General features: G+C 40.6%; 1 protein-coding gene across 1 annotated transcript in view; it reads left to right on the forward strand.

The window, feature by feature from the left end:
• The window catches only part of DERA (deoxyribose-phosphate aldolase), a 58180-nt gene that overhangs the window by 17374 nt on the left and 14543 nt on the right, over positions 1 to 26263 (forward strand). Inside the window, exon 6 of the mRNA XM_069807813.1 lies at positions 7901 to 8029. Coding sequence (XP_069663914.1) covers positions 7901 to 8029 — 129 coding nt within the window. The remainder of the gene's footprint in view (positions 1 to 7900; positions 8030 to 26263) is intronic.

Here is a 26263-nt window from a genome sequence, read left to right on the forward strand (position 1 = left end):
TGGTCCCTCCCCTAAGAGTAACTGATAATCTGGGGCACTGAACTAAATGAAAACTATTTAACTAATTTATGACAAATGGTTGCATTTTTTGAAAAGAACGCTGTTAAAAGTCCTGTCAAGCTGGGCATGCAGAATGACTCTGTGTTTTGAAAATTCGGGTCTATTCCTTCTATGCCTTTAGAGGATTTTGTGTACAGGATTAAAAAAATAGCAAGTGAAATGGAAGAGAATGCCTAATTATTTGAACAGGTTTTTTAAAACCCCCAAGGGGTTGCTAATGTAGATGATACCTTGTTAAATATACATGTTTCAGTTCTTGACAAAAATATGTATTTTAGTTGTTTTCTTTTTCCTGAAAGTTGAGGGTACAAATTAACTGTTCATATTATTGATGTTCTTGTGTCTGTAGACTACTACTAATTAGTAAGAACAATAATGCTGAAGATGGTTTTTGCTCTAATTGCCTTCTTAATGTACTGTGAATGGTTTGCCTTAAGTGCTGACAATGCTCCTATAACTAATCTCCATGTGAAGGTAAACACGTCATTGTCTTGGAATGAATTTTCCATTTAGCTGTATAATGCAGCGCCATAATAGCCTGTTTTCTTGGAAGACTTCAAAGGACCCCTGGTACCTGAGTTTGGTTAAGGAAATACAATCATCATGGTAACAGATCGTATTTTCTGATTTTCGTCTTCCTTCAATTAACAGTTAAAATTGAACGAAAACCCCACGTTTCTGCATCTGTGTCTTCAGGACTGATATCCTGGTTTCCACTTGCTGTAACATCTTGACATCTTTTGTAGTATTTACCATCTCCATCCTTTTGCTCTTAAACATATGCAGCTTTACAAATGTTTGACTTCTTGAGGATGGGCATTGTTGCAGACATTTGTTTCTTTCAGAGTGGCTATTTTACGTCCAGGTATGGCCTCAGAAATTGCTGGAATATGGAGACTGGGTGATTGAATGGTTTTAAATAAGATGGAATGATGGATCAAGTTCTGTACCAGCTGGCAGTAAGACTATATCACACTTTCCTACGCTGTATCTTTGTTAGGGTCTACGCTATGGTCTACAAAGCAGATACCCTCTCCAGGACCTGCACTCCACTAGGAACAGGTATTGGTCTTGGACACAAAGTGAGCTGAGTCGTGATGTGTCACTAAGATGAAAAAAGGACCACTAAACTGGACTTGAGCAATTGTGTCTGAAAAAGTCTGTCTTGTAGCGATTTCTTACACATAACTGTGGTTGCCATGCTTCAGACTGCATGGTACAAACCACTGTTATGTACAAGTTGCATAGAGCAGAGATCAGAAAGTTAGTGCATGTAGGCAATTGCAAATGCAGGCTCAAGGTTATATTGCCCGGGACTACGTGAAGGAGAACTCAGAGGAGAAGTACAGGGCTGGATTCAGAGAGAAAGTTTGTATCAGTGATTGAAATAAACTGGACATACATACATTGTTAGGTTTTTCTATATGGGAAATTAGTTGGGTTTTTGTGATCATAAATTACCGGGGAGGACTACACAGACACAGCAATGATGGGTGTAGTATAAAGCTGTCCGTTTACTAAAGAAGTAAATTAGGGTTGACTTTTGATTTGGTATGCATATTCTTTTATCCAGAGCTGAAGTCATGACAAGGTTGAAAGCCATCCTTTTTTTGGCAATGGTTAGTTTACTTTTTTTTACTGAGGACAGAATTGAAATGATTTCCAAATGTTTTCTGAAAGTTTATTCAAGAACGTGAATCTGTGTATGGCACATATTTACATGGTCTTGAAAAAAGCTACCTCAGGAACAGAATTTATTTGCCATCCAGATAATGATACTATAGGGTGAAAAATTACCATACTTAACTCTCCCATCCAAAAAAATTACTTCAGTAGGTGATCTGAATATTTTGGTGAAAATCTAGTGTTCTGTCTTCCTGTTTAGCTTTCAACAGATATGTTAACTGTGTGAACATGCAGATTTCCACCTCTATCTAATGATTAGGTATGATACAAAACAATGTATAAAGTAAGTTTAAGGAAGTTAGAAGAAGGGATGAAGAACTCTTTTTTAGGATGGATCCCTGTATTACATAAAATTGAAAAGTTTAGTGCAGTAACTATGCCTGTGTTCAATGTGCTTCATCAACTAGAGCTGCCTTGCAGTTATGACAGAATCTCTGCTTATGCCTATAATGCTAATATATTTTTATTGTTATTTTCTCATGCTGCCTGTCTTCACAGCTTCAGGAGTTATTGACAAAAATATGTATGTGGTAGAGTGCTTTATCTTACCGTTCATATATTTTTAGCTTTTCTTCTAGCCTGTGCAATAATTGGGGTTACCATGATAGGATAGTGTTGCTTTGTGATTTGTTTCAAAGGCTTGTTTGATTATTAAATATTTTAGTGTATGTCCAATTATGTCAAGTTATTTTAAAGCAGTTCTTAAATATTGTTGGAGCTCTTTATGACACTCAGAATATATTTTCTAGATCTTTATGAAGTAATTGTTAAGATCTTTTTAATAGCGCTGAACATGAAAGAAGCTTTATTGGACAGCTAAATTACGTTTGAAAATAACATTAAATGAGATTTAAGTTTATGAACTTAGATACCTTTTACAATCTATTAGCTTTTAAAGCAATACTACTTTACAATAGTTTACTCAACCATTGTCTTTTATCACTTGACAAAGTATGGATTAAGCTTAAAAATCACAATTTAGATACTGTCTTTAGGCACAGAATGTGGAGCCTGTATGTAAAGAGTGACGAAGTTGACCAACAAATTCTTGAAAGAAATTGTATTTATTTCTTTTTCTTTTTTTCCCCTTGTTATCAATGAATATGTTGGAGTTGCAATACCTTCTGAAGCTCTCTGGGGTGCTGTAATGTTACTTCTATTTCCACAGCTTTTAGCAAACACCTGGACATACTACACTGTCAGCGGCTTCAGAGGTATTGTTAACCCATCATTTGCTCTGTCAGTTGAATTTTCCTACAAGAAAAGCAAAAAACCCAAGTATAATCTAAGAAGTTTGAACATGGCTGCATCCATGAAATACATTGAGTATAACCTCATTATGAAAGCTGCCTTTCAATTCTGTTAATAATTATTCAACTGTGAGTTGAGAGGCATTGTTCAGGGATTGGGGCCCCCTTTTGTGTTACATGATTTATAAACAGTGCAGAGAAAATACACTTCCTGCTCCAGAGACTTGGAAAAGACTCCACATGTTGTTTAGAAATAATATAGTTGGATTTACTGTTTTCTAGGTGTGCAAGCTGACTTGGGATCTCGAAGTCTAGTTGCACAATTTCCATGTCCTATATTGCCAGCAGCAGCTCAGATTCCTGACGCCAAGCTCTGTTTTCAGTTTCATGTGAATGACTGAAGCCTGGAGTTGCACATATGTGGCTGAGAGCAGAACTGAAAGAGTCGTGTTGTGCTGATAGCCTTTTGCTTGTCATTTTGTTAACAAACCTGCCATTAACATGCAAGACAGAAGGGACTCCAGCTCATTTTCCAGTTTCCCATCATGATTACCTTGATCTTTTGGTCTAACAGAAATCGAAACATCTTCCCCCCTCATCTCAGTTTCTACCCTTAACACCAGTCAATGTGAGTGACTAGGTAAAAACAGCAAATAAGCTGAATTTAAAAAAAAAAAGAAAAAGTGTTTTTATCACCACATTTTTGGAGAAGAGCTGTTTCATAAAAATTTAAGCTGCATTTTTTTCCCCTTAATATTTTCATTTCCTGTGTAGGAAATATTGGTTATCCCATTTATTTTGTGATTTATAGGACAAATATATTAGACCAAAGCAAAAGACCATCTAGACAATCTAGGGCAGATTATAGCTGGCAGTAGTTGTCAGGGATGTTTGCTTGAGAAATGTGTAGGGGGAGGAACATTTTCTTTGGTATATTTAATAGCTGCTAAAAATCAATATAATGTACTGAAGAGTTAGAATTTTAGGAAAACTACACAAAAGACACCTTCCAACACTTATCTTTTATAAAAATTAAAACCACACCTATGAAAGTATTTTTTTTTCCTATAAAATCTGAATTTTCTGACTTCTATAAATGCATCCAATAAAACCAGATCTAAAGTTCATGAAAGCAGTAAGGTATCTTAAGTAAGTGGATGCAAAGCAGAAGAGTTCTTATGTCACATCCATTTTAACAGCCAAGTCAGTGGAGCTACTACAGACTACATCAATGAGCAGCTGGCTCCAAATATATTCTATATAGGTTGGCTTGCTTTGGGGTTTTTTTGGTGTTTTTTTTCTTTTTTTTTTTTTTCTTTTTTTTTCTCTGGCTTAAGACTTAGACTTCTTTCAGAATGGATAGTGTTGGTGCTGTGTTCAAGATGTTGCACAGTACTGGCCATTTGCTTTGAGAGCTCTTGATTTTCTTTTCCTTGTTTTTAGCAGTCAGTATGAGATCTCTTGCAACCTCTTCATGGTGGTCTTAGCTCACAGTTGAAAATACGACTGCAGGGTTTTCTGTGATAGAGGTTTTTCCCAAAATCTTTGTGCCACTACTGCTAACTAGAGAAGCTCTATCTGCTGTGTCAGTTACTGGTGTTCTGCACAGGTTGCAGATATTCCCAGAATGGCAGCGTCCAGCTCTGCTCCTGCTACTGTTTGGCTTGATGGAACTGAGTAGTTAAATAATGGACTTTTTGGCAGCACAGACTGTCCCGGAAGAAGCCAAGGACCCCTTGAAACACTGAGTGCATTTTCAAGTGTGATTAACTCCACCCATACTTCAGGCATTTGCTAGGAAGTTTCAGGATAATCAAGTTATTTGTACCTTGATTTAAAACTGAGTACTGAAACTTCTTTTTTATTTTTGAAAGGAGTAGGAGTTTTTGTACTTGTTCTGTATCAAAGCAGTTCCTGCTTGCACTGGGACTGGGGTGCTCTGGTTAATTTTCTGTGTCCCAGAGGTAGTTGCATTTCTATTTCTGCTTTTACTGTAGGGTTGAGAATGTCCTATGAATGCCAGCTATTGTCTGCAATAATTGGTCTCTGAATAAAGAGCAGTATTTATTACCTACACACCTGCCCCATTAAAGTATGCCTACTTTTCCACCACCTCAGCTAACCTGATAGACACGGATGATTGAAGATCCTCAGTTGTTCCTGTCCGTGGGTTGATGCATGCTGTCAGATAGTGAGACTGTTCAAATGATCTTGGCACTAATTGCACATAAAAAGTACCTTCCAACAATAGGGAGAATGCTGTAGCTGCGATATGAACTCCAGTGAACAACAGCTATGAGCCTGTAATTTCTTTTCCTGGAATCCAACCTAAATCTACATTTTGTTGATTTTATTGTGACATTTTTGGTGGTGTATCTTAAAGGTAGAGAAAACTTGAGTCTTTTCTTCCTGTTACCGAAGCTAGAAGAACATGAAAGCTGCTTTCTCTGGCTTTCCAAAAGCTTCAGGAACGCCTTACTCCACAAAAAAAGACTGCATTTGGATCTAACATGAGCAGTGTTATCAAATGCACAAGAAAATAGCACAGGTTCTTTGTATTTCCTTTTCGAGTCTCGATTTGATGTAGGTTTCTGGAGTATCATCAATTGATCAATAAAACATGTTAGACTGCATGCTAGTACTGATTAATTCACACCTTTGGTACATAGTAAGAAACAAGGTGAAGCCTGGTGTCTATAAAGGGACTTGCTAAGTGCATTAGCCAGTTGTCTGCTAATGTGTGTAGTATGTCTCAGAGGACCACCCCAGCCATCCCAGCCCTGGCTGCCTGGTGTGCTGATGGCATCAGTAGGATGCAGCAGCATCACAGGTGGAGGGGAGGTCCAGCCATCCAGCAGCTGGCAAACCCTGCTGTATGTTTCTGGGTCTCGCTTGAGGACCGAGAGGAAAAGAAAGATAGTATCGATGAAAAAATTTAGTCTTCATCGCCATGTCCTGGACTGTTTTAGCAAGAAAGATTTGTTAAAAGCTGTATTTTAGCCTTCCATAAAAGAACTTTTTGATTATGCCTTTGAAGATTTAGTACGATTTGTGAAAAGGACTCTCTTGCAAAGGATCCTGTTTGCTTATTTCATGCCTTTTTTTTTTTTTTTAATTCAAATTCCAGAAATGGTGGCTGTACACTGTAAGTGCTGCTTTTCTCTCCACACTGGAGGAATCTTAAACATCTCTAAGTGACCAGCTTCTAACAGCTATGTTTCAATAATTTCTAGCTCTTTTCGTCTCCCTACGTTTAAAATTTTGTGGGAGCACTGCTGAATTTTACCAAAAAGAGTGGAAGGGTTTCCCCGTGCTCTCTGTTGCGTTTCCTGACCAGGTCTACAAATTCCAGCCTTTTTACAGTTGGTTATGTCCAAGTTTATTCCAGTCCTTACTGAGTCTGTGAAAATATAAAACTGTTAGAAAGTTAAGCATGCCTCTGGCCATGACACTTCGTAAATCCGAAAGCAGGAGTTTCTGAGGGGTTGGTCTGCTCTGGGCGATGCCCATGAGGAGCCGAATGCCGGCCTGTCCTCCCTGTCCCTGCTTCTCCCTGGCTGCAGCCGGTGGCTGGCTGGTTGGGTGGCAGTTCACGGAGAAGCAGAGAGCGGGTGGGATGTGTGCTGGTTTGTCTCGGGGACATGCTGACTGCCTGGGGACGAGAGCTAAGGCGAGCTGTAGGTGGGAAGACAGACTGATAGCAAGAGGTGATGGAGCTCTCTGTGGGGAAGCAGGGGCAACTCCAGGGCAGGGTTTGCTTTTTGTTTTCCAAGTGGTGTGAAGACACAGAGATAACAGTCTGCTTTATCTCCGATCTAAAAGGCTTTATGTAAGTCAGCCCTGCTGTCTGTGCGAGTGCAGTGGCAGTGGTTGCGTGTGTAACAGTGCATCATGACAAACCTCCTTCCTGAGCTCTAGCCAGCCTCCTCCGCGAGGGTGGGCATCAGAAGCGAGGGTCCAGCTCTGCCCTCGGAGCTGTAGCTCCACAGCATGCTAGGCAGATGTCGTCCTGCTGGCCCTCCTGCCGTGGTGCTTCCTTCATCTTTTTTGGGGCCGTTTGAGGTCACAGCACAGGATGGTCCAAGTCCTTAGTAACCTCGTGGGCAACGCAACTACTTGAGGTGGTTTGTAAACACAGATCCATGTGGATTTGCTGGTCTTTGAGGTGTGATCCCAGGCCTTGGTCTCTCCTCACCAGGGATGTCAGCAGACCGCATTGATTTTTTCAGGAAATTCTTATTTTCAAGAAGTTTAAAGTGGGATTCAGATGCCTAAACACAGACATCGAGCCCCATAATCAGACTTCCCGAGATGGTCCCATGCTACCAGGGCGAACAGCAGGAAACTGAAGGGTGATGTGGAGCCTCCAGGGGTGGCAGCTGGAAGCCAAGGGAGATACGTCATGGCATCTCAGGTGGCCCTCATGTTTGTCATTAGACAACTTGGTCACACCTTCGGTGTCTTTTAGGCTGAGCCCTTTGGCAAATGTGGCTGAAGGGGACAGAGAGGGTGATGACGTGATGTGGACAGGACAGCATAACTGTCCCTGAGTACTGATTCGATGTACTACCGTATTTATTGCTGTTTTAAAAAAAGAGCTGTTTTAAAATCGATCTTGACTATCATAGCATTTTTTACTCATGATGTATTCATGAGTGTTTGGCATACTGTGCACATTCTTAGTTTTGAGAGAACCGACATTAATAGCTATTAAGTTAAGTCTGAAACTGTGTGGCATTGTTAATTACCTCCAGTCATGTAATTTATTGAACTTACAAAACTTAAGTTCTTGAGTGCTATGACTAATTATAAGATTGGAAATTAATCCAGAAGTGGAAATTACAGCCATACTTGAAAATGTCTCTCAGGCAACTTTGATCATTCTCACATGCTTTTATCCACAGGTCTCTACGAGGAGATCCGTCAGTGCCGTGAGGCCTGTGGAAAAGCTCATATGAAAACAATCTTGGCAACAGGTGAACTGGGGTCCCTTGCTAATGTCTACAAAGCCAGTATGATAGCTATGATGGCAGGTAAATATATGTGGTTTTCGTTTTAAGCTAAGAATGTCTTTGCTATATTATTTATGAAGCTTAAAAAATTCTAGTTGTGAAAGTTTAGTTTTGCCAATAGTAGAAAAAACTATTATGCAGCAATAACTGAAGTTGCAGGTGTAGTAATGAAGTGTCATTTGTTTTGTATAACCTACAAAAACTGCATGAACTGTTAGATAACACTTAAAACTGCTAAATGACAAAATTTGTAGGAACAAGTAATACTTGTCAAACATCTGATCTTTGGTATAGTTAAAAAAGACACATACATTTGGGACAGATACACGTATTATCCAGGCAACTGTGGTGAGCTACAGATGTGGTGTAGATAGATGGCTCATAAGTTTATTTTAAATGCAAGGGGAACTTCCCTGTGAAGATTCATGCTGACAGCTCTCGTTTCTGGTTTGCGATCACTTCTTCTGACCACCTCTGTGACAGTGCTGTTTGGGAAACCAGCTGTACTGGAAATGCAGTGAGGCGAAGAACACTGCATGCTCCAGCAGGCATTGGGATGGGCTTGATTATAACTGGTTTTAACTGGCACACTCACAAACACTGGCAGTCAGTAGCGGCAATTAATTGGCACTTCAAAAGGTGTTCAGTCTTCCCTGTCTTTGAAAACTCAATTACATCTGACCTGATGTTTGGAGTGTGTCTGTCTTTTTCTGAACCTTTCAGCTAAGAAACACATTCACATGAGCAGGATAGAGTTTTCACGGGCTACATATAGTTTGTAGGTATTACTTTTTTGCATAGCTATAGCCATTGCAGACTGAATGTAGCAAATCACCCATTTGATCCCAGATTTACAGCAGTATATTCTGTCTGCAGCTTTGGGTCTGTGCTGATACAATTTTCCCTAGTTTAACCAGAATTTTAGGGCTGTGTTTTAATGCCATCTTTAAGATGCAGAACTGGGAATTGGCTGATAAGGCTATGTTCTTTGAACATTTTGAATTGATAGAAGTGTAAAGATATACTAAGAACCACTTGGGTTAGTGTGTCTTCTAAACTTTCCCTCATTTTTGTGTTGATTTTTTTCTTCTACTGTAAGCTCTTCAGACCAGGAGTTGCTTCTTATTTTAGAGCAAGAAAAAAATCATCCAAGTGTCTTGTCAGTATTTAAATAAATATTCAACTTGCTGCTGACCTCATTGTCTCCTTACACAACACTATGCTTATCTACTTCAAATAGAATGGGAAGCATTTCAGGCTTTTTACATGCTCAGCTACAATGACAATTGGTATCATTAGATACAGAGGATCATTATTATGCCAGTAAATACTGCTTTTAATTAGAAGAGGTGTAAGAAATACACATGTCTTGTCATTTAAACTGATGTACTAATCATTATGATCACTTTTGTAACACGGAGTAGTGAAAAATTCAGGTTGTAAAGCATTTTAACATTTTCAGATTTTTTGCTGGTGTAGTTTTTTTGAAATACAGCAGATGGCTCTATTGTTAATGATTTTCCTTGCATAGTTATTCATTTTGCAAAACACTTATCCATCTGAATATATGCAGTAATTTTCTTATTTCAGTCTCTTGCTTTTTCTTTGTGGGTAGGTGTAAAAATAAGAATTTATTGGTGCCCTACGTACATGTATTGAGGGCCAGATTTTCAGACTTTGACTTGTCAGAACTGCTGAGAACCTCAAATTCCCATTGAATTTTGTTTGATTTGTATATTTGTAGCATTTGGAGGAGAAAGTAATTCGGCACAGTAGTTTTAAATTCTAGCTTTAGTATCCATATATTTTTTTCAGTTGGTGCCATGATTTAAAAGAAAGAAAAAAACCAGATGATCTTGTGGATATGGCAGGCCCTGGCAACTTTTATCTGAAGATAGAGCAACAACTCTGATAAACTTGACCCTAGTAATTAGTTTTATATCGGGAAATTAGTTACACAGTATAGTGGATTCAACTGCAAAACTGGCTTTAGAAGTTTTTGCTGCCTCTGGCCAATTGCTCCAAAATTTGCTGCTGCTTCAGCTGTGCTGTTAGAAGTGCTCATCATGATGCATTGTAACCTGAGTTTTCCAAGTAATACAGTTGAAAATTAGCCCAGAAAAGGGTTAACTAGTTTGCTGTGTGTTTTGTGATTGGTTGGAAATGTTTTTTTTTTTTAAATGGTCACAGCCTCAGTGGTCTGGTTTACAGCCTTGCCTTGCATACAATTTCATCAGTGCAACAGAGGACTTGGCGTGCAGTCCTTAAACTGTTTTCACTTCACTATGTATAATGTAAGCCTATCATGTAGGGAGCACAAAATCCTAGACTTAGGGATGTTTACATTGCCCTTGCTGAGCATGCACACATCCACCTAGGTCCTGAAGAACAAAGCCACTAGCTGTGTTGCAATGTGTATATAAAATATGGGTATGTGATGGGTTGACCCTGGCTGGACGCCAGGCGCCCACCAAAGCCGTTCTATCACTCCCCCATCCTCAGCTGGACAGGGGAGAGAAAAATATAACAAAAACTTGCGGGTCGAGATAAGGACAGGAGAGATCATTCACTAATTACCATCACGGGCAAAACAGACTCAGCTTAGGGAAAATTAGCTCACTTTTTATTACAAATCAGCCAGAGTAAGGTAAATGAGAAATAAAACGAAATCTCAGAACACCTTCCCTCCACCCCTCCCTTCTTCCCGGGCACAACTTCACTCCCGGATTTCTCCACCAAGCCCCCCCAGCGGCATAAGGGGGACAGGGATGGGGTTTACGGTCATCACATGTTATCTTCTGCCGCTTCACCTCCTCAGGGCGAGGGCTCATCACACTCTTCCCCTGCTCCAACGTGGGGTCCCACCCACGGGAGACAGTCCTCCACGAACTTTCTCCAACGTGGGCCATTCCCACGGGCTGCAGTTCTTCACGAACTGCTCCAGCATGGGTCCTTTCCACGGTGTGCAGTCCTTCAGGCACAGACTGCTCCAGCGTGGGTCCCCCACGGGGTCACAAGTCCTGCCAGAAAACCTGCTCCGTGGGCTCCTCTCTCCACAGATCCGCAGGTCCTGCCAGGAACCTGCTCCAGCGCAGGGTTCCCACGGGGTCACAGCCTCCTTCGGGAACCCACCTGCTCCGGCGTGGGGTCCTCCACGGGCTGCAGGTGGATATCTGCCCCACCATGGACCTCCCTGGACTGCAGGGGGACAGCCTGCCTCACCAGGGTCTTCACCACGGGCTGCAGGGGAATCTTCGCTCCGGCGCCTGGAGCATCTTCTCCCCCTCCTTCTGCACTGACCTTGGTGTCCGCAGGCTTGTTTCTCTTACATGTTCTCACTCCTCTCTCCCGTGGCTGTTTTTCGCGTCCCAACTTTTTTTTCCTTCTTAAAAATGTTATCACAGAGGCGTTACCACTATCACTGATTGGCTCGGCCTTGGCCGGCGGCGGGTCCATCTTAGAGCCAGCTGGTATAGGCTCGCTCTCTCTCAAACACAGGGGAAGCTTCCAGCAGCTTCTTACAGGAGCCACCCCTGTAACCCCCCCCCGCTACCAAAACCTTGCCACATAAAACCAATACAGGGTATTTCCCATGTGTCTCATTTGTGAGACTCAGAAGGCTGAGAGAGTATCACAATGCTGATTTATCAGTAGCTGTGTGGTTAAAAAGCTTGCCTGGGATGTCTGGGACTTGGTCTCTCTGACTGAGGTTCTTCTTCCACACAGGTCAATTTACCATGTATTTGCTGTTAAGGACCTCAGTCCCTCCCCATAAAGTTGCTCTGCTTTGCACAAAGCGATTAACTGAACAGGGAATACAACCCAGATGTCTCCTTTCCCAAATAACTTTCCAAAAGTTTTATACAGTCTTCTTTGTGCTGGCTTGAGGAATTATTGGTGTATGCTGGGAACCACAGCATGTTACATTTGGTCTGATTGAGCTAGTGGGTTGGGGTTCAGCCACTGGACGTGAGGCCAACTGCACAGATCACTGACTTGAAAAGGGATGGTAAAAGGTCAAAAAATGTGCACCTCCTCATTGGCTGGGATTTTAAAAGAACGCTAAGGGCCGTGCTCAGTCAGGGGCGGTGTGCCCGTGCACTTTTATATTCAAAGCAGATGACATAGGCTGCTTCTGCAGACAAACAGCTGTACTCTGAATCACAGCCCTTGCAGGGCTCAGCAGAAGCCATTCACTGCACACCAGTGAGTGAGGCTGAGCCCAGTGAGATGTGCAGATCTTAGCAGTGCACTGGAGGTGGAGGCCAGTTGTAGAAATGGTGCTTTGCCTAACACGCCTGTGTACAGGATGTTAATGCTTGCACCTGCAAGAACTTGGGAAAAAAGTGTTGCTTCACAGTGAAGTATGAGAATAATTTGCCTCTATTTGAAGCAGTGGCTTTTGGCTCCTCCTGTGTCTGAAATCATATCTCCAAAGTACCATGACTACTTTTCTTTCTTCTCCAGCACAGTACATAAGGAGAAAGACATCAGAATGGGAGCAGGCACCCAGTTCTCTCAAATTCTTTTAACCATACCTTTACAGACTTGACTGACATGCAATAAATTCTTCTGGAATATTTAAGAACCTATTTCTGAGTGAAAGAGGCTGACAGCCCTCTAAGGACAGTGACTCACTTAGCAAGAATAATCCTTGCAGTGCTAAGGAGGACAAAATGGCAGGTAGGGTTGCACATCGGTGGCTCTGTGTTACTACCAAGGGAGCACATTGTTTTCAGAAAGCTGACTGAGAGAAAATCTTAGCACTGAATCAAGGAATCTTTGGTCATTGGTTTATAACGTCCACTGCCATTTCTTGAGCTTCTTGAATTCTTGATGGTGGTTTGAGCACACGAGCTTCTCAGGGAAAACTGCATCTTTGACTCTAGCAGACAGCTTCCAAACAATGAGTAGAGCAAACTAATTAGTGGTTTTCACTGTCTGGTTTATACTTGTGTGAGTCACATCCATTTCAATAGGACACACTCAAATCTGTGTCTTTGTAGCCTCTTGGAATAAACAGTCCTAAGGAGCACAAATGGGAGTGCCTGGCTCCCCCATACCAGTGGTAACTATTCCATGTTTCTTCATCAAGGTGTCTTTAAAAAAAACAGGTCTTTTACACAGTTCTCTTGTGAGAGGTAGGCCATTTTTTAACTTTTTTTTTTCCACACAACATCAGAAACTGCCAAGGAAGCCAGACAAGGAAGGGAAAGATGATGACTTGCAGTGGGAAAGGAATGCTTCAGTAAAGGTGTGGATGTCTTAATTGCATATTTCAGTCATATATAAGGTTTTTATTTTGGAAAAATCACATTTTAACCATTTTACCTAAATACAAAATCTTTATTGTTCTGTGTAACAATTCATGTTAATTAAAATATGCAGGCTGGGGGAGAGGTGGAGGAAGTGATTAAGTAAATGTACTTTACTTTAAAAGTGAAACCTCCATCTGTGTCATTTTGACTGTTAAAGCTGGTCTTGATGGTACAAGCTCCTTTTACATCACTCTTTGCGTATCTAAGGGAAACACAGCAGTGACATGTGAAAGATATTTGTTTTCATTACATATATCTAAAAAAGTACCTATGAAAAGATCACGAAGGAGTGATGTAGGTTCTTCTGCAGCTCTACTAAATGTATGGGTTTAAAACAGTTTTTTCATAGGTCATTAAGCAGTTAGTCAAATAAATTATAAGTTGAGATACTGACTAGTGTAAAACTTGAATTTAGAAATACGATGAGTTAGTGCTAAACCAAACCAACTTCTAAAGTCTCTAGCACAAAAAACCCTGCAAAAAGTAGCAGAAGATGACTGAGGCAATAAGATCTCTGATGCTGATAGTCTAGAAGAGGAAAATTAAAACACATTAAATGTGTGAGCAGAATTTTTTTTAGACACTTTGATACTGTTCATTCCAAAGTGAACAAAAATAACATAGCCAAACGGTGAAGAAAAGCTATGTCTTGCAGTTCTCAGGAGAGCCCACTTTCAGTCCTTCCGGGCTTCATCCTGCTTTACAGGAGCCGTTCCAGTTAATACACACTTATTTTCACAGCAAACCTTACCAAAACTTAAGGGCATAAATAGGCTGGCCTTGTGCTGGATCCAGAGAGAGACTGGCTGAGGGCTGTAGTATCCAGTTTTTGTCTCTTAAAGCAGGGAGCAGTGCTACAAGGTTCCCCCAAAGAAAATTCAGGACCTGACAGTACTGCATGAAGATGTTTCCTCAAAAATCCTCAAGACTGGAACTTCCTACTGCACAAAAGCCTAGTGCTAAATTAAGAAAAGATATAACAGTTTAATGATTATAAGAAGAGAGAGTCCAAGAAATGTGGTTTGGAACATCACAAAATAATGCCTGGCTACACAAAGCTTTTAACTCAGCTCTAAATAGGGTTTTTATAGTGTAGTTAATATTGGTGCGGATCCATTTTTAGTATGAATAATGGGAAGACAAATTCTAAGGTACCAATAGCTGTTGTTGTTTTGAGCACTGTCTTGCAGAGATTTGTTGTGAGCAGAGTTAGGTTGTGTGGCCGTAAACATGCTAGCAGCTGTCTAAGTGCAAGGGACGACTTTCCTACTGCTGAATGTGGACTGCTATGATCCAAAACTTCTACCAAGCAAATGTTTCATGAAAAATGAAAGAGAAGAAAGGAAACCAAACTAGCAAAATTTGACTGAAAAGCTAGGCATGCTTTGCGCAAATGCAACTAATGTAGGAAACAAGACTACTGAATAAGTAATAATACTTGGCACTTAGATAGCACTTTACATCTTCAAAGCACATACTGACATTAGCAGAATAAATTTTACAATCACCCTGTGAAGTATGACACAAAGATAACAACAGACAAGTCAAAAGTCAATCTGAGATCAGTTGTGAGTTCCTAGCTTTAAATCCCACGCTCAAACCAAAAGTCGAGGGTCCCCTCAATAGCATGTGACTTGTATTATGTATTGATTTAATTATGTGCCTACAACTTCAGCTGTAATTTGATACTAAGTCAGTCAGATATTAGAGCCCAGAGCATTTCCAAATGAAAAGCAAACCAAGGGAGAAGGCTTGGTAACACATATAAAGCAAAATTTCAATTTGTGTCTTGTTTTATGCATCTGAAATACAACTGTGTTGAGTTTACAGTGTATCTGTAAAGGGTACACTTCACCCTGTAAAAGGTCCGTCAGAAATCAGGGGCAATGCATGGCTGTCATCTTCTAAAAGCAGACGGGGTCAAAATTGGCAGCTCCTTTCTACAGATGTGAACTGTCTCTGAGTGCTTTCCAGGGTGACAGATGATCTTAAGCTCTGGTCTGGAGGTCCAGTATAGGGCTGGGGACAAACTAGTAAGTTCTTAGACTTTTGAATGTGTGGGAAGAGGACTTACTGTCTGACTGGCGACTAAGGCTTTCTTGGTCACAGTCTGGTGGCTGTGGCTGTTTCCCCTCTCCCTCCAACCAAGCAGGAGTGAGTCCAAGGTGTGATGGAGATTGCTTGCTGTTCCAGCTTGGCTGAGCTGCACTCACTGGCTGGGGAAAGTGGGTGTTGAAATGCAGTGTATTCTTGCATCTGACTGCCTGTCTTCAGAGAACAAAGCACAGTACAGGGAGAATTCTCCCACCTGCATTGTCAAATGGTAGAGAATAATCCCAATTTTCTTTGGCTGTGATCTTCTGGCAGTACAGATTAGATCTAGCGTGGGCATGGGCACATTTCTGAATTTCTGTCAGTTTACTGAGAGTGCATAAAATGATGTTTATGTCAGCTCTCTTCTGTCTGCCTGCATGCATACAGTACCTCATTTGTCCAAAGATATGCCCATTCCTTCAGAATTTTTAGATAAATTTGAACTTGCAGAGTTTGTAATACTTCAGCACTTTGCATCGTGCAGATGCAGTGTTGTATGTCATTTTGGGAACATAGCCTAGGTTTCTGTCTTGAATATGTAGAAGTGGTTGCAGTTGGCTGCTGTAAGAGGCTCATCAGGACAGTAATTAACGCTATAGAATTATATTAGTAGTTGATAACTTTCCTGTCTGTTTGCTGCAGCAGATGTCCTGCATTCTGCATAGTCTGTGGTTGTTCTGCATGTTCAGAGCTCTGGTTAACATCACTGAAAGTTTAGTGCAAGGAATGAGCACAAAATGGGCTGTGGAAAACCAAGATACAGAGCAGGTCAGAGTGACACAGTCTGTCTCAAAATTTTGAATGATATTATAGAATAAAAAAGTTTTTGAATTGGGGGTTAGATCAAAAGATGGATTATCTTTAAATACAATTGGTCTAAGAGAGGTCTCTACAGGAACAAGTGATTTCATTTTTTCTGGTACAGAGTGGGGGGAAATAAAAAGGTCAGTAGTACAAAAATGCAGATAGCTGCATGTTCAGTAAGGCAGTACAAGGCTGCTCCCTTAAATGAAGTAATTGCCTACAAGCTTAACAGTGATACTGTAGCTAATCACTAGAAATAATGTAGGTGTGATAGATAAGCTTGGAGTTGAAAAGTTCTAACAATGCAGTCACAATATCCTCAGGTTTGAATTACCGATGAGAGTCCCTACAAAGAGTAGTAAGTAACAAAAAAAAAATATTGGGCTTGAGTAAAGCAGACCTTGAAGGAATGCAAAATGAGACTAAAAAATCTGTCTGGAACTCAATAATGTATGTACAGGGAATCAAAAGTGAAGGAATGGAAAGTGGTTGAGAAACACTAGGGCAGACTCTAATGAGATGTCTTTTCAGTAGAGTCAAAAAAAAGAGCAACAGAACCATGTATGGGTAAGTAGAGGACAGAAGTAATACATAAGAGAAACAGAGATGTTGGGGGGGGGGGGAAGATACCAAGAGTCTGTGAAGAGAGGACAGAGTGTATACAATAAAACCTCATTTGTTTGTGGTTTGTTAAGCTAGAAACCCAGATGTGCATGCGATGCCACATTTTGTTATGCATTTATTTATGTGCTTACCGAGCTGTGCGCTAGCCTGTACAGCCATATCTGAGGGGAGATAGTTATCTGGGGCCGTTCATATTTGTCACACTGCGATGCTTGGCAACTCACTTTGCTAATTTTGTGAAAGGTCTATTCTATTAATGGTATTCTACTGTAATCAGAAAATAGCAATATACTCCCTCTACTGAAGTCAAAAGAAGAAATACCAATGTAAAATAGATGACATTTGTCAGCTCTGTACCTGCTTGATTCTGTGTTATCCATACCACCACTTGACTTTCTCTCTCCACCATTCCCATTTACAAATAGAAACAGTGCTATTTCCAAGCAATTATCACCAGAAGAATGCCAAGTTAAGTCAGGAAGCCAGAAAATGGGTAGGATGTTTGAGGTAGCAGAATAACTCCTAACTTTTCATCACCTTTGACAACTCTGTTAGCTTCTCTGTTTTTCCATATGTAAAATTAACATTGCACATTTTATAGGACCTCTGTGAGGTCTAATAAATTAAGATATAAGCAGAAATACGTTCCTGTCATTAGAAGGCAGAAATTTTCCATGCCTGTGCGTGAAGATGGAATACCCTTGGTCACGATTGAAATTGGGAAATGGAGCAAGAGAAAGTCTGGAAATTTTCTGGTGGGAGCTGCTGACTCTGATTTACTAGTACAACCAACCCTGGGAGCGACAGTGGAGGTGGGAGCTGGCAGTTTGCTGTGGTACTCCAGGGTGATGGTATTGTGCGCTGCACGGTTGACCAGCACTGCCCGTAGCAGCAGGGAGGTCACCTCACTTCAGCTGTTTTCATAGCACTCCACCCAAAATGTTCTTTTAAATGAAAGAGTTTTGCCATGCCTCCTGTGTGCCTGTTTTGCTGTGCTTTGTTGTTCTCCCTGCACTGAGCAAAATGGAATGAGCACTATGCCCCTACAAGAAATTGTAGAGGGGCAGGAGCGTGATAACTCCCCAGAAATCCCAAGACTTGTCACTGGATCTCAGAGAAGGGTGGAACCCTGATCTGCAGATTTCTGCTTCTTGACCTGTAAGAAAGTGCCTATTCTTTATGCTTCAACCTCTGAAACTGGTTGCGAAATAGCAGGTTACAGTGAGTAGGCATGTACTGACAGTATATCATGCTGTTGAGAGGGGTCAACCTTCTAATAACAAACTGTCCTAAATGCCTGAATGGCATTTTTCTTTTCCTGATACTCAAGATCTTTGCAAAGCATGTTAATTAGGAATATCTAAATGGTATACTTTCAATTTATAACAACTGATGCAGAGAGGTGAGAAAGCACCCCTGTTGCATTAATTTTCCCCATGAATGAAACCTTGTTTCTATGTTAAATAATTTGTTAGAATTTGAGTTAAAACTTCTGAAGTTTCATATCACCTCAGACTCAGAAATCGTTGCACAGTGAATAGTTCTAGTCAAACACGCCATCAAAATAACACGGCTTCCTAGCAAAAAACTTTGAATCTGTGAAGCTCTGGTATTGAAGGTAATGGTTTGAGAGAATGCAATTTTAAAACATGGAAATATTATGTAAAATCAATAGATGTACAGGGTACTATTTATTTCTCTGATATTTCAGGTTGTTTTTTTATTCTGTCAGCAGCAGGTGTTAAATTCTACTAAACCAGTGAAAAATAGAAATAAATATTTAATTTACTGTATCTATCAATTATACAAAATTGGCTTATGAAATATTAAAGTATCTTTTAAGAGATTGCAAGTAGGAACACTAGTTAGAAAATCCAATCCCTTAACAGAAACCTAATACAGATGTGGAAATAAACTAAGCATGATTCGAGGGCTGTAGGTCCTGGGATTTTTTTTGTTACTTTTTAAGGTGGCAAGGCTTAGTGATCGTGCCTACCTAATTTGAAGGTATATGCTCGTGAGAGCAGAAATGTGAAATTAGAATTCTAAAGAGAAAGCTGTTGCATGGAAAAATACACTAGGAATATGTGATTCTGAACATCAATAGGTTATTTTAAAACACCTGGACAGTCATTTGAATAAACCCAAAATAAAAATAAAATAAAATAAAAAATAATCATAAGGAACAAGAATATGGTGAAAAATAAAGAAGCATAACAAAAGATGGACACAAATATAAGTGAAATACATATTGAGATGTAGAAGTGGGACAAAAAATAGCCATGTAAAACAAGAAGTTTGCCATAAGGAGATTATAGATAGTTACCTTACCAATAAACTGTATGTTAAAACACACTGAGATCAATATAAAGACATCCACTGACTTTTAACAGATCATGTCCTAATGGTGGTGATGCTGTATTTCAAAGTGTTACATCATTGAGTGCAGAGAAAGAGGCTGAATACCCAAGCTGACTGCTGGGTTGCATAATGCAAACATATTCCTCGCTGAGATAAACAGGACTGCCTATTCAAATGCAAACATTTATGCTTGTGTTTAACGTTTTCCCTTCCTTATAAATGTAAGTTTTTAACCGGAATTTAACAGGTCTTCTTAATAGACTTTGTCAGCCTTTTCTCAAAGGAAAATATGTCTATCAGAATATGGCCATAGGATATAGCAATATTCTTCAGGAATGTGCACATTTCAGTGGTGTTCAGAAAGAGAGCCCCATGGCTTTTTCCAGCTTTCCTCTGTGGTTGCTTGCAGTATTTTTGGTGAGTTGTACAAGGGACTTGAACTTCCTTGGTAGGTAGCTGGGTTACTTGGAGCCTGTCTCCCAGGCTTTCTGCACTTTGGTTTGTGTTGCTGAAGTGCCAACTGTGTTGGGAAGATGTTGAAAAGAACGGAATGTATTCCCTTCTTTGATACTATACTTTGGAATTTCATCCCCTGGGAAATGTTCCTGATTTATATTTTTTTTAATTCCTTTTCTGAAATGGTAGTTTTTAATTTCAGCATCTCTCAGATAAGACAATTTCTAGTTTCTGACTATGCTTACTTTATAGTTACCAGAGACAATAGCTTTCCCAGAGCTGTCTGTAATAGTCCTGCTTTTGAGAGAATTTTTTCAAAGGCAAAGATGACAGTGAAATCCATAGCCTTCATGGAAAACCAACAGGGATCTGACATCTGATTGTCATTTGCACCTTTGATGTTTCTTCCCCTCTAGCATTTGTGCTATGAAGTGATTTCCCTGCAGTGTACAACTGCAGCTGATTTCTCAAGTTGAATTCTCCCTAAATCTAAGATGTAGAAAAGATTCCTCCTTGATGATGCCAGGACTTTTTCTTAAGCAAAAAGTCTTCCTTCCATCACCTTTGCAGTTACACTGCCAATCCGATGTCCAATTTACCAGCCTATCCCAAACATCGCAGAGGTGAAGGCTTGTAGTTTATCAAGATTTGTTAACTCATCTCTAATGGACCAAAAAGGAAACAGATGACGATGTTCCATATTCTGTGCAGCACATTAAACTTAAATTATGCAATACAAAATTATGAATCATATATCTTCAAAAGCCTCCTTCCCACTGGTCCTGGAAAATGGATGTGTAAAGAGCTCAAAGGAAACACGAAGCCTTATGCATAAATAGAGCTTTGAAACAAACCCGAGCCCCAGGATGACAAAGCAGCTTGGTGGGGTGTGATGGAAGGAGGTGCCATGTTTCTCATGACTTCTAGTCCCCAGTAAGAGGAGGGGTAGCATTTTCAGGTGGTGCTCTGGTAAGAAGATACCATGTACATGTAACCAGTTAGCTATCAACAGCATTTATGTTGTATCAAGTACTGTGTTTGCAGGTACTCTGGATGTAAGCAAATTTAGCTTCACAGCAGTTTGCTTGGTTGCCAGTCGCAGCACGGTTGCAGCTTCAAGGCAGGCTTCTCCGGGAACTTCAGCTGGATGGACCCTGTGCTGTTGTAACGATGCCATTTCCAGCGATTTCCAGTGTCTGGGTTAGAATTACAGCTCACTTAGCTTTAAGCTAACTGTCTCCAGAGTGTATTGCAGAAATGCTGGTTTGTTGCTTAGAAGTAAAACAAAAAAAATCCTAGTAAAATAAACAGAGCTACTCCATGCTTTTGAGCAACTTCTTGGTGAGTTTGTTTGCAGGGGCTTGCTTGTATTAGGAAGTAAGAACTGAAGGCAGTAGAGAAACCTAGGAAGAAAGTGATACATTTTTCTGCTGAAATGTTCAACAGATTAAGTAAAGAAAAGGTGTTAGTGAGGGGTAAAGAGAAGCCTTTAGGTTTGAAGGATTCCTGTGCCTTTTTTACTGTCTTAAGAACACAGTTTTGGAAGGAAATGAAGGAAAATCCAGAACACTTTGCAATCTATGTATGAAAATGCTGCAGATGAGAACAAATAATTATTAATTAGTAACACTGCTGCATTTTGTTACTCAGAAATAATTCAGAGAAGGGTTCTGCCAGTTGAGGTTACTGTCTAATGTCTGGTTCATGAAAGACAGAAGCAGGAGCGGATCTGAGATTATTTGAGTGGAATTTTTAAATGGTGGAAGGCAAAGGGAAGGTAAGAACAGAATCCGTTCAAGTTGGAAGGAGGCAACTAATATGGCATTTGAGGTATCAGTGATGCGTTCTGTATTATTCACGGCCATGACTCCGGTATGGCTTGTAGGTTTTCTGCGTTTTCATTTGCTAAATTAGGTGGGACATCACATAAAGACTCAAGTAGTCAGTGAAACGTAGAACGGTTTAGATCATCATGATCATACAAAGCTTGCAGACTCCTTTCCACAAAAAGTGAGTTGCTACAGCACTGATTTTTATGTTAATTTACTAGTGAATTATTTAAAAATACTTGTTTATTTTTTAATAAAAAGGAAAGATATAAATTGGCTGAGTGTTCCTAATGTTACTTACAGCTGCCATTGAGCAGATGTTAGGGATTCTTAGTGGTATGCTAGACCAAAATAAGTTTTATGAATAAACAAACAATCTCTTTTTACTACCAACTCTTTCAGGCTGATTCTCTCCCAAATTCACAATAAATGGCTTTTTAAAGCCTCCTCATAAATAATTACCTTTCTTGTGCCAGTTTTTTCTAGGCATTTGGATTTTAATTACAATGATGAACTGTTTTAATAAGTTGTTAAATAATTTTATCTTTTTAGGGCTGAATCCATTTTCCATTTCTCTTTGGCTTCATTGGTTTCTGGGATTTTAATCCTTTTAATTATTGCTAATTCACTTGATACTGCACTTTCACTGCTCTTTATAAATTCACATTGGAGAAGCAAACAGTATGCAGCAACATCTTTTTCTTCTGAACTCTGTGCACATACACCCACCTCAGCTTGCTAGTTAACAACGGTCTCCTGTTACTAGTAACCATTTTATTTAACTCAGTCATTTTGATCACAGTAAGTTTGAAAAGATAGGTAATTAAATGGAGACAATGTGGTTTTGCTTTGGGCTAATGTCTGGGGGCCTTAAAGCACTGTAGAGAAGATGTAAAGCAAAGTGAATACTGTACTTAGTTGATAGATAAGGGATATGCAGCACTGCTATACTCCAGATCAGTGTTTTCCAATGTAAATACTTATTAGATACCTTTGTATGTGATTTGATGTAGAGAAATGCTGAATACATAATTCTTCATAACTTAGCTGTGATTCAGTATCTGTGAAAAACAGCTGCTTTATTGAAATGTACGCATTGCTATTGGGATGGGGGAGAGAAGAGCCAAGTGACAGGTTTTTAAACGTGTGATTTTTAGTCTCATGGCGTGATCAAGATTTACTTTAATTAAAAGTGACTGCTATTAAAAACAAGAACCCCATAGACTGTGTTTAAACTTTCATAGTTGTCTTTCAGGTTATGTATGAAACACAAAACGTGGTAGTATGTCTCATGATCCCACTCCTGACACTTAATAATTGGAGTCACTACAGAAAATATTAATACCAATTTAGATATTGTTAGAACTCATAGTTAAAAGTGTGGATCTTGCAAGGCTTTACTTTTATTGGGTTAAGGTCTGTCTGTTCACATCAAATATCTGTTTCTTTGGGGTGCAGCCTTGGGTAGCTTTGCTTACTCTTATGCTCTATAACCTCAACAGAGCTTACTTAGGACCAAGCTCAAATGGAGAGACAGTATTGCAGCTTTTTGCTATTTATACAGAATTTAGGATTACAGACGGAAAGGTATACACCAGGCGCTCATGCTTCCTGGTGTGATGGTGACACCATCACTACCACTGCAATTTGGCAAGGGACAACTCAGTAAAACACAGGTAATGTTTTGTTTAATTACTTCTATTCCTCAACATTTAAATGTGGATGAAGAAGCCAATGATACCTAAGTGAGGCTCTGAAATACTGCCATGCAAAACTACAAACTTTAGATAGATTTTTTTTTTTGGTAAGAAAGATATAAAATGTACTGTGTCAATGAATAGTGACATTTAATAACTTGCCACTAAATACCTATGAGGATATATATACATCTAACACAAACAGATTTTGATACTCAATTTCTTTCCTCCACAATATTTCAGTAAAAAGGGTGGAATGCTGAAGTACAAAACGATAACATATATATTTAGTGTAGGTTTTTAAAAATATAAAACCTATATATGATATGTAGATTTGAAGACTGAAGTATCATCTTCATTTTCCCAGTGGACTAAAGAAATGTGCATTTCTGTATCAGTTTTAATTATTTTTAACCAAAACCCAGGCTGTTGTTTAATCAGATTGTTGGTACTTTTGGTTTGAGATGCTCACCATGATTGCAGTCCATGACCAGATCAGAATGCAGGCTGTTGACAAATGGAGGTGGAGAAACAATGCCCCAGCATATTAAATACCTTTTATGAGTTGCTGCCTATTTCTGATGGCACTTAAGGGTCTTTTTGATTTCCTTCATTTTTTAAAGTAGTTCTCAGTAGATTGTTATGCCAGAAAAGTCTGACTGAATTTATCAGCAACATGCCTTCATAAAGCATCCCTTTGAAATAAAATTGTTAGTTTTGCCATGTAAGCATCATCAATAATACAGTGGGGGGAAAAAAAGGTTTCTTAAAAAAACAGAAGTGTGTCTTTCCCTGACCCCCAGCAGAGAGGTGCCTCCTGCTTGGAGTGTGGCTGCACAGTCAGCAGTTTTGGTTGTTTTTTTATTGAAGGGGACTGGCAGGCTTTTTGGTATTCAGGCTACCCGAAGAGCTAGAAACCTAAAACAGTGGTGAAAACATCTGTCAGTACCTGAAGTTCTCACCCACATTGCAGCCTACACATGTGGGCTTTTGCAGTTTTGCCAGATGTCAAATTATCAAGATGGGGAAAGAAGAAGGGAACACTCTGAGGGGCAAAAACTTACAAGAAGTGGGAGCTGTTAGTAACTTGGTACCTTTTAAAAACAACCATAGCTTGCCATTTTAATGGCAACTTGGGAGGAGTACAGGGATATTGTTAGATCGTACAGAGAGAAAATTAGAAAGGCAAAAGCTCAGCTAGAACTAAATCTGGCCACTATCGTAAGGGACAACAAAAAATGTTTTTACAAATATGTTAACAGTAAAAAGAATCCCAAGGAGAATATCTATCCTTTAATGGATACAGAGGGGAACGTAGCAACCAGTGATGAGGAAAAGGCCGAGGTACTTAATGCCTTCTTTGCCTCAGTCTTTAATAGTGAGTCCAGTCATCCTCAGGGTACTCCACCCCTTGAGCTGGAAGGTAAGGATGAAGAGCAGAACATACCCCCCTTAATCCAGGAGGAATTAGTTAGGGACCTGCTATGCCATCTGGACACTCAGAAATCTATGGGACCTGATGGGATCCATCCAAGAGTACTGAGGGAACTGGCAGAGGTCCTTGCCAAGCCACTCTCTATCATCTATCAGCGTTCCTGGTCAACGGGGGAGGTCCCAGAGGACTGGAGGCTTGCCAGTGTGACTCCCATTTATAAGAAGGGTCAGAGGGAGGATCCGGGGAACTACAGGCCTGTCAGCCTGACCTCGGTACCGGGGAAGATTATGGAACGGTTTGTCTTGAGAGCGCCCACATGGCAAGTCCAGGATAAGAAGGGGACCAGGCCCAGTCAGCATGAGTTTACGAAAGGCAGGTCCTGCTTGACCAACCTGGTCTCCTTCTATGACCAGGTGGCCCGCCTAGTGGATGAGGGAAAGGCTGTGGATGTTGTCTACCTTGAATTCAGCAAGGCCTTTGACACTGTCTCTCATGGTATACTCCTTGAGAAACTGGCGTCTCATGGCCTGGATAAGTGCACCCTTCACTGGGTGAAAAACTGGCTGGATGGACGAGCCCAGAGGGTTGTGGTGAATGGGGTGAAATCCAGTTGGTGGCGGGTCACAAGTGGTGTTCCCCAGGGCTTGGTGTTGGGCCCTGTTCTGTTTAATATCTTTATTGATGATTTGGATGAGGGGATTGAGTGCACCCTCAGCAAGTTTGCAGATGACACCAAGTTGGGAGGCAGGGTCGATCTGCTTGAGGGTCGGAAGGCTCTACTGAGAGATCTGGACAGGCTGGATCGATGGGCTGAGGCCAATTGTATGAAGTTCAACAAGGCCAAGTGCCGGGTCCTGCACTTGGGTCACAGCAGCCCCATGCAGTGCTACAGGCTTGGGGAAGAGTGGCTGGAAAGCTGCCCGGCAGAGAAAGACCTGGGTGTGCTGGTCGACAGCTGGCTGAGTATGAGCCAGCAGTGTGCCCAGGTGGCCAAGAAGGCCAACGGCATCCTGGCCTGTATCAGAAATAGTGTGGCCGGCAGGAGCAGGGAGGTGGTTGTTCCCTTGTACTCGGCACTGGTGAGGCCGCACCTCGAGTACTGTGTTCAGTTTTGGGCCCCTCGCTACAGGAAAGACATTGAGGTGCTGGAGCATGTCCAGAGAAGGGCAACCAAGTTGTTGAGGGGCCTGGAGCACAAGTCTTATGAGGAGCAGCTGAGGGAACTGGGGTTGTTTAGTCTGGAGGAGAGGAGGCTGAGGGGAGACCTTATCGCTCTCTACAACAACCTGAAGGGGGGTTGTAGTGAGGTGGGTGTTGGTCTCTTCTGTCAGGTGGCTGGAGATAGGATGAGAGGAAATGGCCTCAAGTTGAGGCAAGGGAGATTTAGGTTAGATATTAGGAAAAATTTTTTATTGAGAGGGTTGTCAAACATTGGAGTGGGCTGCCCAGGGAAGTGGTTGAGTCACCATCCCTGGAGATATTCAAAAAGCGAGTGGACAGGGTGCTTCAGGACATGGTTTAGTGGGCATGGTTAATGGTTGGACTCGATGATCTTGAAAGTCTTTTCCAACCTAAATGATTCTATGATTCTATGATTCATATTCCCCACCAGCCCCTCCTTGTTGGTGAGAACAAGG

The sequence above is a fragment of the Haliaeetus albicilla genome, chromosome 19 (assembly GCF_947461875.1).
Source record: "Haliaeetus albicilla chromosome 19, bHalAlb1.1, whole genome shotgun sequence".
Taxonomy (NCBI): domain Eukaryota; kingdom Metazoa; phylum Chordata; class Aves; order Accipitriformes; family Accipitridae; genus Haliaeetus; species Haliaeetus albicilla.